Source organism: Diprion similis, chromosome 1 (genome assembly GCF_021155765.1).
Source record: "Diprion similis isolate iyDipSimi1 chromosome 1, iyDipSimi1.1, whole genome shotgun sequence".
Classification (NCBI taxonomy): domain Eukaryota; kingdom Metazoa; phylum Arthropoda; class Insecta; order Hymenoptera; family Diprionidae; genus Diprion; species Diprion similis.
In genome coordinates, this window is record NC_060105.1 from 3,022,371 (window position 1) to 3,037,950 (window position 15,580).

General features: G+C 47.7%; 1 protein-coding gene across 2 annotated transcripts in view; it reads left to right on the forward strand.

The window, feature by feature from the left end:
• The first annotated feature begins 514 nt into the window (after positions 1 to 514).
• LOC124409663 (homeotic protein ultrabithorax-like) overlaps positions 515 to 15,580 on the forward strand; it is a 96,711-nt gene continuing 81,645 nt past the window's right edge. For both annotated transcript variants that reach the window (XM_046887470.1, XM_046887548.1), the window contains exon 1: positions 515 to 2,440. In XM_046887470.1, coding sequence (XP_046743426.1) covers positions 1,768 to 2,440 — 673 coding nt within the window. In that variant the 5' untranslated portion in view covers positions 515 to 1,767. The remainder of the gene's footprint in view (positions 2,441 to 15,580) is intronic.

Below are 15,580 nucleotides of genomic sequence, written 5' to 3' on the forward strand. Positions count from 1 at the left end.
CACCCGGGGAACTACTTTCCCCGGGCGTAGTAAGCTCGCAGCGTAGCGGCGCGTCGCTCGTGACGAATTCAATTCCGATTGGTCCTTAAGCAGCGCTCTTCCCCCACCTGCGAGCCGGACGTTTCCTCGTCGACTCGGTCCTCTCGCTCCCGCCGCTCGTTCTCGGTCCTCGTCTAACACCCAGCGGCGTATCCGCGGAGCGGAGTCTCGATTTTAATCCGGCGGCACGTCGCCGAGTTTCTCGAGTGGCCAACAGGGGGCGCTGTAAGCTCGGAGCTTTCCGAGGGGGAGAGAGAGCCAGCGCCGAGGGACGGCCCGGACACGCGGAGGGGGGCGCGGCACGCGTGCGAGCGAGACGGGACGGTCGCCTTCCTCTTCTACGGGAGGGTCCCGGGGGCTGCGGAAGAGCGAGAGAGATAAAGAGAGGGAGAGAGAGAGCGGACGTACCGAGTGGCGCGGCGGTACGTCGGGCGCGAGAAAAGCAGTGTGCCGTGGACCACCGCACCGGCATACCGTGGCCAAGTTACGATCCCCTTCCCAGGCTGCCGCATTTCGCGTACACCGCACACGCCGTTGCCGCTGCCGCCGCCGCCGCCGCCGCCGCCGCCGCCTCCACCGCCTCCGACTCTCACGCAGGGGACAGAACGGGACGGAACGACGCGGCACGACAAGGAGGGACGAGCGCGCCGCGCCAGTCGCGCTCGAGTCCGCGTAAACGATCCACCACCACGTTCGACCGAGTGCTAGTGCAGTTCCGACCGCCGAGTCGCGCGGCCTTATCTCGTTTCACGCGGTTTACACCCCAGACTGGTGGTACCAACGGGTTCAGTATATACATTAACAAGTAGAGACGGGGAAGTACGGGCGCCACCTGCGCTTCTGCCGCGTGCTCGAGTGGAGCACAGATTTTTTATATGCGAATAATACAGAGCTGACTTGCCGTTGTTATATACATACTTCACGAAACGAAATGTCAATCGAATCGGGTGTATTGTAATCGCGGGGGTGAGATAGGTGGATGAGAGAGAAAGAGATATATAGATAGAGAGAGAACGAGGAAGAGACAGCGAGAACGAGAGAGAGAGGGAAATCTGGCGTTTTACGAAGGTCGCGTGCCAGGCGCACCGCGTCGCGGTTACCAGAGAGTCAAAGACGAGGAGGCAACTTTTATAGCCCGTCTTATTGCCGGGTTTTATTGCGTCGTAACGATTTAACGGTCGTCACTCTCCGCGTCGAGCGACTCTACTCTGCCGCCGAACTACCGCAGCACCAGGGTGCTGGCTCAGCCGGCAACGTGGTACCGCGGCCGTCCGTCCGTTCATCCATCGCTCGTTAAATCGCCAGAAACGCGTCATGGTGTCCGTTCCTAATCGGCACTCGTAGTGGCCCATTGAGTACCGGAGGGCGCCCGCCGAAACGCCACCGAGACCGACTCTCTCGAAATCTCGGTCATCACCCTACCATTCGGTGACTTTTACGGCCTCTTGAACGGTCCTCGCCTCACGGAATCCCCGCCACCGTCCTCCGCACCGGCTCATCTGGTACACCTCTCCTCGTTCGATCGCGGGTCCATAGAGAGCTATCAGGCTCCTCGCGATTCCGTCGCGGCCTGTTGTACTTATACTCCGCAGGAGTGGAGAACAGCCGACCGCAGAGACTCTTCTTCCACGCCGGGACCAAAGTCCCAAGGCGATTCCACGCTTTAGTGGAGGGTATAATATTTCCAGTGAGGGTGTCCAGTGCAAGTGATTCAAAATACTAGGAATAATGAACTCGTACTTCGAGCAGACCGCCGGTGGCTTCTACGGCAGCCACCACCACCAGACCGGGGCCGGGGCTCAACACCATGACCCGGCAACGGCGGCCGCTGCTTATCGCAGCACCTTTCCACTCGGCCTTGGGATGTCACCGTACGCCTCGACCCAGCACCATCACCACACGTCCTCCTCCCTGGGCATCCACCCCGGCGGTGGAACGAACACCAGGCCACCCCAGGACTCGCCGTACGACGCGAGTGTCGCGACGGCCTGCAAAATATACTCGTCAACCCCGGAGCACACAACCTCGTCCTACTCCTCCTCGACGGCGAAGGACTGCAAACAGCAGGACCAGTCGGCCCACCAGAACGGATACGCGGCCGTCATGGCCGCGGCGGCCGTCAAGGACGTTTGGCAGTCGGCAACCTCCGCGGCGAACGGACAGAGCAACCCGGTCGTCAGGCCCTCCGCGTGCACACCGGAGGGCACGCGGGTCGGAAGCTACGGAAGCCTCGTGGGAGGCGATCCTGCCTCGAGTCCGGGCAACAACGGTTCCTCGAGATCGTTAGCCTCCTCCTGGAACACCTGCAGCCTCAACTCGGCGGCCAGCCAACCGGTCGCCACCCAGCTCCATCAGCAACCCGCCGCGAATCACACCTTCTACCCCTGGATGGCCATAGCAGGTGAGTTTATCAAGCGCAATTTGCATCCCCGCTCAACCTTTCGCCGACCGGTCCCGATCCACCTAGCTGCAAGGGTGAAGAGCGCCCGTTCTTCGTCAGAGATCTCGCACACGTGCTCACGCGTATAGGTATGATACCCACACTTCGGGGCTTTCGGGGCACGTGGACTCACGCTCGGTTAGACTCGCCAGCAGAGAAAGAGAGATAGATAGAGATAGAGGGAAAGAGAGAGAGAGAGAGAGAGAGAGAGAGAGAGAAGCCAGGGGACCAAAACGTCTGCACGGTGAATTCAAAGTAGGTAGGCGACGAACCGGGTAATTTGTGTATATGAATGTACACGCGGTTGTGACCGTCTTTCGAGTAACTAAATCGCTTTGTGACAAATCGCTGCAGCCAAGGAACTCGCACGACGCGACGGCCGGATTTTGTTTGACCGAGATTCTCCACTTTGAATCTCAATAAAAACATTCGGCGCGTCTAGACTAGACGTGGGTGTCTATTCAGTGCCGGAGATAAATTGATCGTAAATTAGTCTGAATTCTGGGTCTCTGGCCGACTTACTAGCAGACTGCCAACAACTCACGGCTTGATTCATCCGCAAGAAAAGTTTCTCGTGATACAGTAGCCCAATATCCGCGATATGCATTTTCCGTACGTCCGGGATGAAAACCGCGGCGAATTGACGGGGAATAAGACGGCGGCAAAACGGAATCAAGTGCGTGTAAAATTGCCACCAGCGGAAGCACGGTCCTTGTGTATTATACGTATATACCTACGGAAGATAAGTGCTCTGTGGGCTCGTATACAAATGTCATTATGTGTACGTACGTACGTGTAATACGCCTATTGTACACAATAATGCAGCCGCTGAGGGAGCGTAGCGTCCAATTGGGGTTCAACCGTTCAACTGCCTTTCTCTTGCTACTCACCCCTCCGGAACCTGAATTCCGGCAGTCAGCTGTTTATACTCTGATCTCAGTCACACGTACGCTGCTCGATGCTCGAGAGCTGGTCCTTCTCTCTCTCTCTCTCCCTCCCTCTCTTTCCCAGTATAGGAATAATCACCGCTACACGAGGCTTACCTGTGTTCATCCCACATTCACACACTCACGCATACAGAGGTATCGAGAGCCCGACTTGATCTCACTTTTCGACTCCTCTCTATACGCCTCTCTGTCCCGCACCAGCGCCGCCGAATTGTTTCCTTCCCTCTCCAGCCTCCCGCGGTCCGATTCAAGCTCTCGGAATTTTTTAATTCTCTTATTCCTCATCCTGTAGCAGCGCGCCGGACACAGAAATTGGACCACGCTTAATGCCTGCTTGAAAAATACAAAAGAGCAAGTCCTGTTCAACGATACGAAGCGAATGTACATGTAGCAAGCAGAAATTTGTCTGTAGCTATCGCGTCCCTCTGAGACATGTAATCTGAAATTATAAAATCCTTCGCAATTTGTGTAGCCCAGCAACACGAGCATTAAAATTGAGACAAAACAAGGAGTAGAGATGATCGAGAAGAGGAGTGAGTTAGTACATTCGATATACTCATCGCGAAACGGATCCCCTTGAGTGTATTTGCTCTGGCCGTATAGTGTGTCTGTAAAAGAATAAAAGAAGGAAAGGAAAACGGAAAAGTTTACATTACGTGTATACGGGCTCACGCCCATCTCGTCGACCCCACTGAAAATCCACTTTATTCGACAGTCCCTACGCGAGAACATAAAGTACGCCCATTATACACGTCGGAAGGTGTATAACGTACCTACCTACCTACCGTGATGCAGGTATACGGTAGTGTTATGGACGATCATGTGTGTGCGATACACGCACACGTAAACTCCGTGGCGTGGAGATTGAGATGTCGGTGTAGAGGCGTGTGTGAGAGGGGTGCCTTTCACAGCTAGAGGTCCTGAAACGGATGATAGGTTATGCGAGGATCGCCTGTGGCCCTTGGTTGGTCGCCCATTTGCGCGGGAAAATCGCTTACCTTGTCCCAGCGGTGAAATACACGCGCAGCTTTCTCCGTCTTACGAAGCGCCGGATCACTTTCACCGTAGTACCTTCCCAGATGCGAGTTATATTTATGATATGTTTCCCCCGAAAACGAGAGCCTGAGGGTGCAGGCTCGCTGGTACATCTATAGGGTAATTAGAGGGCGTGAGACTGGAGGACGGGGGCGCTATCTGCGAAAGCCTCTTATATTTACCCTTATATACTTCTCTGCCCCAGAATGTGCCTCGTTATTTGCACGTCAGACCTCGAGAGCTCACCTTTTTAAAAGTACATTAAGAACGCGGCCTCGATAAACTGTCGCGAAGTCTTGTTCAACGTTCTTCTTTTGGTGGTAGGTACGATGCCTCATACTACATCCGCCAATTCCTCGCACCCTTGGTATCAGCTATCAGTTAGATGTGAGAAAGAGCTCTTCCAAAAGTAACTGAATCATAATCAAACCTGAATAACATCAAATCAAAACGAACCGCCATAAAGACTGACTGTGAGAGTTGAGCCTCGTATTCTCCTTGGAATTGAATTGTTTCCAAGTTCGAATCGCTAATTGATTACTAATTGTGAGAGTATACGTGAAAAAAGTGGAAATGATCTACCGCGTGCACTGCATGTCCTACGAGCGCGAGTGAATCGCGTTTCTCCTTTGCTCTCTTTCTCTCCTTTTCTCGCGTCACGAGAACCCACGAGTAGTCGTAAAGAAAAAGCAGCTCCTTAGTCACGTGACGATGTCGCATAAAGTCGTAACTGGATGAGGATCGGTATCCACACAAGAATGAATGGAAACGCGGAGCGGAGCATCGCTGCTGGTTTCCCGCGCAAATACCACGCGCGGTAGTCTTCGTCCCTTCTCTCGTTCTCTGCTTCTCCTTCACGAGCTTACAGTCAACGAGCACTGTGATATCCATCCAGAAATTAGTTAGAGACGATCTGAACAGAGAGAGATTATTGATAAATAAAAAATGATGAAAAATGAATAAAAAAGATTCAAGTCTGAAAGCAGAATTTTTATACCCTCAATAGACGAGTGTAAGTGTGCATTGAAAGGCAAAGACACCCCGCTTACGAACAACTTCCGAGTGCTTTAAGTTAGGATATCGCCGGACTTCACCACGTGTATTATATACATATGAAGAGACAGGGAAGGAGCCAGAGAAGCAGACACGGTGGATAAGGATGGAGAAAAGTGAGAGAAGGAGGTGTTATGCCACGGGTTTACCTCTGGGAGTCGGCTCGTTCAATATAAACCAGCAACGAACAGCGCTGTAACCGTATAACGCTGACGTTTACGAGGGCGAAATCGCAGCTTGCCTCGTTTCAACCCCTCAACCATCTTCTCCCACTCTCGCCGCTACCCGCTACCGACCTTTTCCGACCGCGCGTCGCGGTGCGAGCGGCCCTTCAGTAATGCAGGTCTCTACCCCTGTAGATGGTGCAGGTATCGGCAGTGCCGGTTTCACTTCGAAATGATTAGCCACTCGGAGCCAATGGAGCTCTTGGATTCCATTGCATTCGCATTCAGCACTACAAAAAAAAATAAAAAATAAAAATGCGTTGAACATGTCAATCTAGTTTTCGTTTCGTTGTCAGTATTGAAATTACGATTGATTCCCTTTTCTCTTGTTAGATTATCCTGACAGATTTTGAAATATCAGTTTACTTTTCCGGATTCCGGTCTCCCTTATCATAGAGATCAAGTTCGCATCGGCGATGGCCGGTTGAGCTTTAGTATAGGAATGCTCGATTTGCACCTCATTCAAAATCTTATCGACAAGGAATCTTCCAGAAGATTCTTTTTCACGGTTATGCACGTCCAGAAATATGAAAGAGTATTTTATAACGCGGATGGATACGTAGGTATATATATGCAAGAATCTTTTTTTCCTCTCCGTTTCTACTTTTGCACCGGTTATTCAGCGCGTACCTACGTGTCGGCAATAAATGTATAAACTCGTCTAATTGAAATCTGTTGGTGAACTTGTAACATAGTTGGGCATTGCTGCATGGTTAAACAGGAACTACGCCGTCTGCGGGCGCGATGATTAAAGGATGGAACTCGATGTTCGCCTTTCCAATTCTCCCTGCTTTTCTAGCTTATTCTTCTTGCGCCTTATCTGTCAGTCCAGCCCCTGGTCGGGTAACCGGACTCACCGATACTCGGTGCTGCACAGTTAATACTTACGTAAAGAGAAGCAGGCGGCTTGCTTTGGGGAGATTTATTGCCATCGTCGTACTTACAGGCACAGGCAGCCGGAATTTGTAATGAGTAGTAAATTATTGAGCGTTGTTAAAATAGGTACGTACACACACACACATACACAAAACGTCCAGCGTACACACATCTAGATCCGGTCGATAAGATCTATCCAGCGTTAATTAATTACCGTCGACAATAACCGGGGCTTCTATCTTACGAGAATCATTCCTGCGTCGCAGCGAAGCTACACCTCGTCGTCGTCGTCGTCGTCGTCGTCGTCAGCATGATGCGGCCAAGCTGTAACGAACTGGCTCCAATTTCACAACCCTAATTTCCTTCACCTTGGCGTGTCTCCGTGGCGGAAAGAGGACTCGCGATCACTTCGTTGATGAAAGATCCGATTTTGAAACTCGGGTGGCGGGTCAAAAGGCCCATTAATTCCTCTATCGCTCGGCATAATTTAGAAAACAAGCAAAGACCGGCGACCATCGCCTGGGCCCGATACTCGGGGCGTACGCGTCGATCTCTCTCTCTCTCTTTCTCTCTTTTGGGACCGCCGCCCCCCTCCGATGGGCGCAGGGCCTGATCGCAGCTGTGAGTCCGGATGAGTTTGACGCCCGACTTCGCTCCTCACGACTCCTCGGAGGGCTAGGCCGAGTCGCTGCGGCTCCTCTGAGGAGGGACGCCCGCCTATATCATCCACTCGGAAAACATTAGGCCCGTTTTTGGCCCCGGCCCATATCCGTCGATGGACGACCGAGTCTCTCTGCTGCCCACGCAAATATCATCTCATGCGGGCTCTTCGCTCACCATCAAGTGGCAACGTCAAAATTCAAACGATAAATATCACCGATTCATGCCGCGAATTCCTCGAGCACTTGGAACCGCTGCTATAATCTCGAATGTGATTGCTCACCTATGCAATAAATCCCACAGATGCTCAGCCACGTTTATTTCACTCACGTCTTCGCCTCCTCTTACTTTGTTACAATGGAACGCAGATGAGAGATTTAATACATTATTCAATCCCAGCAAATAAGCACTCGCTCGACTCGTCTGCGGTCGCAAAATCCATCGCCGGAACTTACTTTGCCACGTATACGAGTAGGTATGATAACTTATAAACTGTTAACGGGAGGTTTTTATTTTCCCGCATTCCTTGAATCCAAATCCCGAAGAGCTTGCGCCAAAAAGCACGTCGAAATCTGACAGAGTTATTACACACTTGCTAAAGTCTGAGCTGTGAACTGATAAGTTTTGTGAACTGAATGTTCTCAATTTTGACCATAACATTAATACTTACTCGATAGAAAAAAACAACGTTCATACTGTTTACTGTTGTGTAATGCATATGGCATCGTCGTATTTTATCCAGTCTTTATTACCTGTGCTGCAGTAGCACTGACAAGAGTTGAGATAAAAATTATCGATGTAGAGAAGGTGCGTCCAGGCGTGGTTTGAGGTGTTCGAGTTTCACGTAACTGCGGGTATACCGACCACTGTTGTACGTAGAGTTAATAGATTTTGTAAAAGCCATAGTCATTTGTAATACTTACATGAATAGAAATGTTTTACCTTCGGCGCGTAAAATATCTCAGTTTTGTTCTTTTCTATCTATTCTCCGTCTTATTCCCATCATCGTTATCTGGTTTCGGTAGTGATAATTACAAGTAGCGGCATCCCGATCCCTGTAATTTATTAATTCGGAACTGAATATATCTTTATCTGTCGGCGATAATCGCGTCTGTATAACTCGCGTGCTAATGCTAGCGGAAAGATACGTCAGATGTTTCCGTGTATTACTAGGATCTTGGAAAGTTAAGGAAACAATCTACCTATTGTTTTGAATGAAAACACATCTTGCACTGAATATTACGCAATGAAATCGCCACTTTATACTTCAATACCGAGTCGATGCTATTCTTTTGCCAAGCGTAAAATTTATGCAACTGTTGCAAGTGTAAGGTGAATAAAATACCTGCATCTAAGGTATTGCACCCCAAACCGACGTCTTGCCCTTACCATCGGTGATTTCATTAATTTTTAAGTATACGATATAAAGTTTACAAAAGTAAACCTCTTTCACTGAGTTTTAAATTTTTTGGACCATGGGTTTGATTTTTGGGTCGGTTTCGTGTGGAATGCCTCATAGTGATAATATATATATATATACAATATACACATATATATATATATATATATGTGTGAATAGGAGACGGTGATAAAATTTGAATAACCATCCGATTAAGAAGAAAAATTTAAATTGTCACAGTTGGAAAAACTTTCACTAAACGAATGTGTCAGATTCGTGATACTTGCATAAGTAATTCATTTGGGAACATGTCGTTTTAACGGAACCAGAAGCTTAAAAAATTCCGAGTCAAGTGAATATTCCACGTTTTTCAGCTGCCGACACATCACACATACACAAATGGAATGTAGAAATTATAGTTTTCAAGATAGTTTGACGATCATGTCGTTGACACGGCAGAGCTAAAAAAGTTTGTCGAGAAAAAGAAGTTCGCTGCCGAGTTTAGTGGTTTCGTTTTAGTATCGTTATAATATCCATCAAACGAGGTTAACGTCGACGAATTTAATTATCGTTCGACAAAATACGTGATTAAATGCGAGTAAAAGGATACAAAAAGTAGGCAGATACATGGAGAAGAGTAAGGAAGATGGGAAAAAACGAAATAAACAATTACAAACTGAATTTGGAGATAAAAAAAAAAGAGGAGAAATCGTTATACAGCTACTGCGTCCGCTAATTGATTTCTTGGTTCCCGCGCGTAACTTATGGCCGTTTCTAGCTGAATACAGACCTGCGCCAAGTTCCCGGTTTTGCCTGCCCCCGATGGTCGGCCATTACGTCTAGCACCTGCCACCCCGAGAGTTTAAAACCTGACTACGGAACGCTTAGCGACGTTGCTCAACCGACGTTCGGCGCAATTATCTTCTTTTAGAAGTGCCCACTACCGTTAAAAGGTCGCGGTCTCAAGACTAACCTTATACCGGCTATATTACCGCTATACTCTATCCACGCTGTAAAATTATATGCGCACGATTCTCACCGGTGTTCATATCTGCTTACCGGAATTACGAAAAAAGAAAAAAAAAAAAAAAAGAAGAGAAAAAGAGAAAAAAAAATGTTAAAAAATGCTGCAGCGAGCAACAACTCAGAATGAAAGAATTGGGCAGTAAAATGACGGAAATTTATAGACGGTAGATCGGCAAGAGAAGATGGTATGTAGGTAATATCAAATTTGAATATTCTTAATGCATTCAGGAAACGGTGAAACAATTGGATCTTATAACCGAGTTTATATGACGGCGCCTGGCTCGTGTGCCGTTAATTTTATATACATATACATATATGAGAAAACATATCAGGGTATTATAATGGAATTTATTACACACCCACGATCCTGTTAAGCATGTATAATACGCGTTGATCGATCCGTAGATAAGAATACAAACTTTTGTCTTTGCCCGCGTAAGCTGTTTTCCATAATTAGGAAATTTCGAGCAGTGGCTTAGGTTTACGTGTACAAGATACATTCGTGCTAATTAATTTTTCCCTCCCGTGAAATTTATTCCTCACACGAAGTCGAGCAAAGAAACTTTGAAGGCTCCGCTCAGCGAGATGAGAAAGAGGCAAAAGCGTCGTCGTCGTCGTCGTCGATTATATGGATGCGGTAAGAAAAAAGTGAAAACAAAGGGTTAGCTTGTTTTCTCGACTACATTCGCGGACGTTAGATGGGTGGGCACGCGAATCTAAAGTGTATAAACACAGCGTTGCCAAAGTTCCCCGCATGCAAATATACATAAAGAATTCGATCGATCGCGTCGATGAGCGAGCAGAACTCGCTATGGATAAAACCGTATTGGAAAGTTCCGTCTAGAGAACTTCCTCGATGGCTTTTTTGGCGGACACAGAACAGCATATGTGAAATCACCTTGTTTACGGCATTCGTCTCTTTTGCACCGAAACCGCGTACGCGATTTTTCGCGAGAATCTTAAGGGTGCAGACTTTCGGGCAAAATCGAACACTTTACTTCAAATACAAAAAGATTCATTTTCTTCTTTTCGCACTCAAGAGTACAATTCGCACGAAGCCATTAACTTGAAAATCGTTAGGTATACATACACCATAAAAGCCTGGTGGTATAACCATTACCGTAAATTGATGTATTTGCGTTGATTTATATCGTCGTTAGTATGGTCATTAAGATATTTTATAGAAAAGATAGTGGACTGATTAGTTTCAGAGTTAGATTTAAATTTTGCCGATTGAACAGCTTGCATCGTATAATCTGCAGCAATTACATATAGTTGTGACATAATCTTCTAAAGGTCAGAGACAGTGTTACTGTAATATTTAACGAGCCGGAAAAAGACAAGGGAATTAATTAATGACAACTGGTATTGAATTATCATTATACACTAATACCGTAATTCGAGACCAAAAAAAAATTCAGCAATAAATTATCAAATTTATGACCCTCTACATTGGGCAATATTATACATACATGTCTACAAGCAATAAAAATCTTCGCAGGGTTTCTCCGGTGTTTCATCTGCCAAACTATAAAGCATAAAAACCGTTCGCAGCAAGTCTCGCAAAAGTGACTAATTGAAACTCGTTTGCGCAGAATTCGATCGCAGGCCGATCGCCGATCGAGCACATTGATTTTCCCTTCTTTTTCTCTCGAAGTATATGATGTAACGAAGCCGTTTGACCTCCGAAGGGCTCCAATGGTCTTAGGTACGTACCTTCGGTAGGCGGTAAATAAAAGGGTACGTTGCATCCTTTAAACAAGTCGTTTTGTCAAAGCGTGAATAAAAATTATGACAGATTTTTTCTTACGGACGTTTTTATTGCCGCGTTGACGTCCATTAAACGACAAGGAGCACGTACATTACGCGGACATCATATCCGTCGCTGCTTTGCTTTATAATATTTTGCGTTTTTATTACCGCGACGATGATTAATTAATTTTTTATACACACATAACCGAGGAACCTTTCATCACTCTCGACTAGTTTCCTTCAGACTATATCATGTATACGCTCCCGATATCGAACTTCCGGATTTAATTCTTGACACGTATTCAATAACATTTATACGGGACGCATGTTAAAAGACTGTGGAGATAGATTCGGTTATTTTATCGATAGGTTCCTTTCACACGATTGTACTATTTCACCTCGCATAGAACACTTTACCTGTGATAGTGATAATCGCCGCATTTCTTACGGACGTGTCTATTATATAATTATACACTTTGATCAAGGCTATGAGCGTTGATACACACCTGCATACACCTGTTTGTTTCGTTGCTCTATTCATGTTTCTCAATTATTTATTTATTTCTTTTCTTTTTTTTTTTGCACCATTCGTATCTTATCCCCGGCCGTCCCCTCCCGTTTCTTTTAATTATACCGAATTAGCTCCAGCGGGAAGTCAAGTAGCTTCTTCTCTGACTTACTACCAACTCAAACACGCTGTAATCCGGTTGAACTGGTCTTTACATTTTAACAGTCGTGTATCGGACGATCGCGTCAACTGGACTAGCGTTATACCTACATATACGTACAGGTAAATTCAAGCCCTTGAACTCTGGGTATCAGGAAATCGTTCTCTCCCGCAGGATGTGAACCTGATCTTATTCCAGGCTTGTAGGATCGTTAGGTGTACCTAGTCACGATTATTATACAGCCGCAGGACGATATTCTCCTCGAAGTAAGAACCTGCGACAAGGCCACAGAGGGGTGCAGTGCAATAAAATCGACACTGCCGTTTCCGCAGGCACGTTCCGTGCCCGTCTACATCCCCGAAGACACGCCGTGCTCGAAGCATAACGTGTCTCAAGGTACGGAGAGCCGCTAAGCCCCGGACCTCAATTCCGGGTCCCGCCTATAAACCGTCTACGCACAGCTAAACCGCGTGGACCGTTAGTTTTCTTTTTTTAACGGGGACAAGTCGTAAAACGACCGTCCAGTCTCTTTCGGATACAATGGAAATAACAGTTACAGTTATTCTTACCTTCCAAATCTTCGGGATGTTCGCTTTTCCGCCTCAGTCTTGTCGCATCTTTCGCTCGTCGCAAGTAGCTGCTGCTCCGTTTCATAGTTCGGTGATACGACACTGTAACAGATAAAAAATCGACAGTATTAATAATACAATATAACGGTAGAGATCGAGAAAGAGAGAAACGTGATCGTCGACGATATTGATCAATCTTCTTATAACTCAAGTGTGTCTTTGGGAAAGTTTCCTCCTATATTATAATAACCTCGAGAGTCGCGCTACGATTTTAATATAACAGTTCCTCTGATTCATTTTCATTCATGTATTCGATCGAGGAAGCCGATCGCTTCCTGGCCCAACCGGGCCGCAGGACTGAAAGGCTGGTCGGTGGTTGCATCCGTCGCAAAGACTGCATGCGGCTGTCTTCGCATGGCATTAACACGTCCGGAACTCTCAAGTTGACTCCCCGATATTTACGGCCGGGTATATCGTCGTCCGTATGCTTTAGAATCTACTCGGGCACGTGCAGCCATCGCAACCTCGCGAGTCGATGTCACACTTTTCTGTGTTTCGACAATTCGTCGCGCCTATAACGGATCTACGGTGACAAAGTTGTCGGAGATTTTTCACCGTCGAATCGAACGAGCCGAAGCGTGGGCACGCGGATGTTGATGATGAAACGTCGATCAGCCTCGTCGAGTTGCAACCTCCAAAAGCTGCGTGTACCTACGCAATATAATCGTGCGGTTTTTAATTTTTTTAAATTTAACAATTTTTTCTTTTACTCCGACGTTCTTCTTCTTCTTATTCTCCATCATTTTGTCCGGTTCCTTCTCCCCGTTCTCGATTACCTCGCTTTTCTCGTGTAGCCTCGGCTTTTTTCTCTCCCTATCGAGGCCTAAACGCGGAGGCACGTGATACCGGGGCAGGTATTATACCTAAGATATAACGTGTACAGCGTGGCTTGCCCGCCGGAAATGGGTGTATACGTATGCGTATAGTACGTAGCACACGATGCCGGCTTCTCGCTGTTTGGGTTTCGTTTCGTGAGCGATATGTATATACATTATACACACACCTCCCGTATAATGCCGAGGTCCGTGAGTATTATATGCCCGCTGGTTCGATCGTCGTTTTAAACTTTCGTAACGTTAATTAGGGGCAATGAATTTTATTGCGGCAGCCGAAGGTCGTGGTTGTAAATCAAACCGAACCACCGAATTTGGGGCTTATTCGTCGAGCTGCAGAGCGCTCTCCTCGTCTGCTGCACGCTTTCTTGTTAGCGTTCGTGAATCGAGACGGATAAAAAGAATCGAAATTTGAAGTAAGTAAGTAAGCTCGGGAGACGCCGGCCGTCCCGACGCCCCGAGAGCGATGATCGTTGATGCCCCGAAGCTCGGGCATGATGTGACATAATGTCCCGCAGGCTAACAACCCCTCGGCAAAATTCAAGGGGGAGAGAAATAACGGCTTGCAGGAACTCGGCCGCGTCGCGGCGTCGCTGGAAACTCGAGTCGGACTCGATAGCCATCTTATGTAGCGATCGAGTTTTGCGCGACTCCATCGCTCATCCGGATACTCGATAAATCATTCTCGTTCTCGTGATCTAGAGCTTCTTCTCCGACGGAAGACACTTCTTCTTCTTCTTCTTCTTTTCGATGCAGGTATATATACATACACGGATGTACGCACAGCGAAATCCGCGTTTCCGTCACTGAAACCACCGACGCGTCGCATGCAGACATAAATCAATCGGTCGTTTCACCCTTGCGTTCAAGATATGCAGGGGATGGGTCAGTTCTCACCTTTCGAATCCTGATGTTTGTTTGTTATTTCTGTTGAAAAAACGCAGCAAACAGCGAAGGAGCGATCAGTCGAATCGCGGTGCCTCAAACAAATTCCAAATTGTTATTTCTGGCTGGTCTTGTTTGCCCGGCTTCCCTCTCGTGAGCCTCTTTAGTTATCCTTCGACGGAGGCGCTTCAACACCTTCGCTGCAGCCGACGGACGATTTTCGCTGATGTATAGCGCTGCGCGAACCTGAGGGCAATGTGTAGCTGTAATCTAAAATACGGAGCGATATAACAACGCTTTCAGGCGGTGTAATTTAATCACGTCCAAGGATTCAGAATTCACGAGCTCACCAGTCGTTATTCAGTTATCGTCCTCGGAAGAATAGTCCTGAGTAGTTTACGCGAACATGGTTGAGGATAAATGATCGCCGATGCGTGCGGAAGAGCGGCTTCAACGTCGCGGATCGTACAATCAAGCGCAATAAGAGGGTGAAAAAAAAAGAGAAATACGAGGAGGATACTCGTCCATCACACTTCGAAACTTCTAACGATTTACACCAAATAGAATCGAATTTCTCATGGACCGGCGGAGAACCGCGAACTGAGTCTGCTTTTGGCGGACGCGTTTTTATCGCTGCCAAAAACCGTGAGATACCCGCGATTCGGTGGCGCGTGCGCTGCAACCAGCAGCTTCGAGAAACACGGACATAAACACTCCGGAAGACGGAGGCAGAGTCGTCCGCAGGAAAGAAATAAAGCGCGCAGCCCGAGCCGTAGCATTAAGACGGACGGTGCCAATCGTATGCTAATATACCCGCCAGATCTTATTTCTCCTTTACCAGGGACGCGAATCTCGATTCTGCAGCGGCGAAGCTCGCCGGAGCTTCGATCCTCTTGATCGAAGGGCTCCGCCGAATATCTGGAGCCCTTCGAAGACACGCGCGTATATTTTACCGGGGACCACAGCCTGCTCGAAGGTTATACCCTGCACCGTGCTGGTATTAAGTACCCATATTTATACCCATCTCCATATCCACGGAGAGGAGAGGAGAGGAGAGGAGAGGATATTCTCTCGGAGAGATCGGCGTGGGCGAGACAACGCAAGCCTGAGCTGT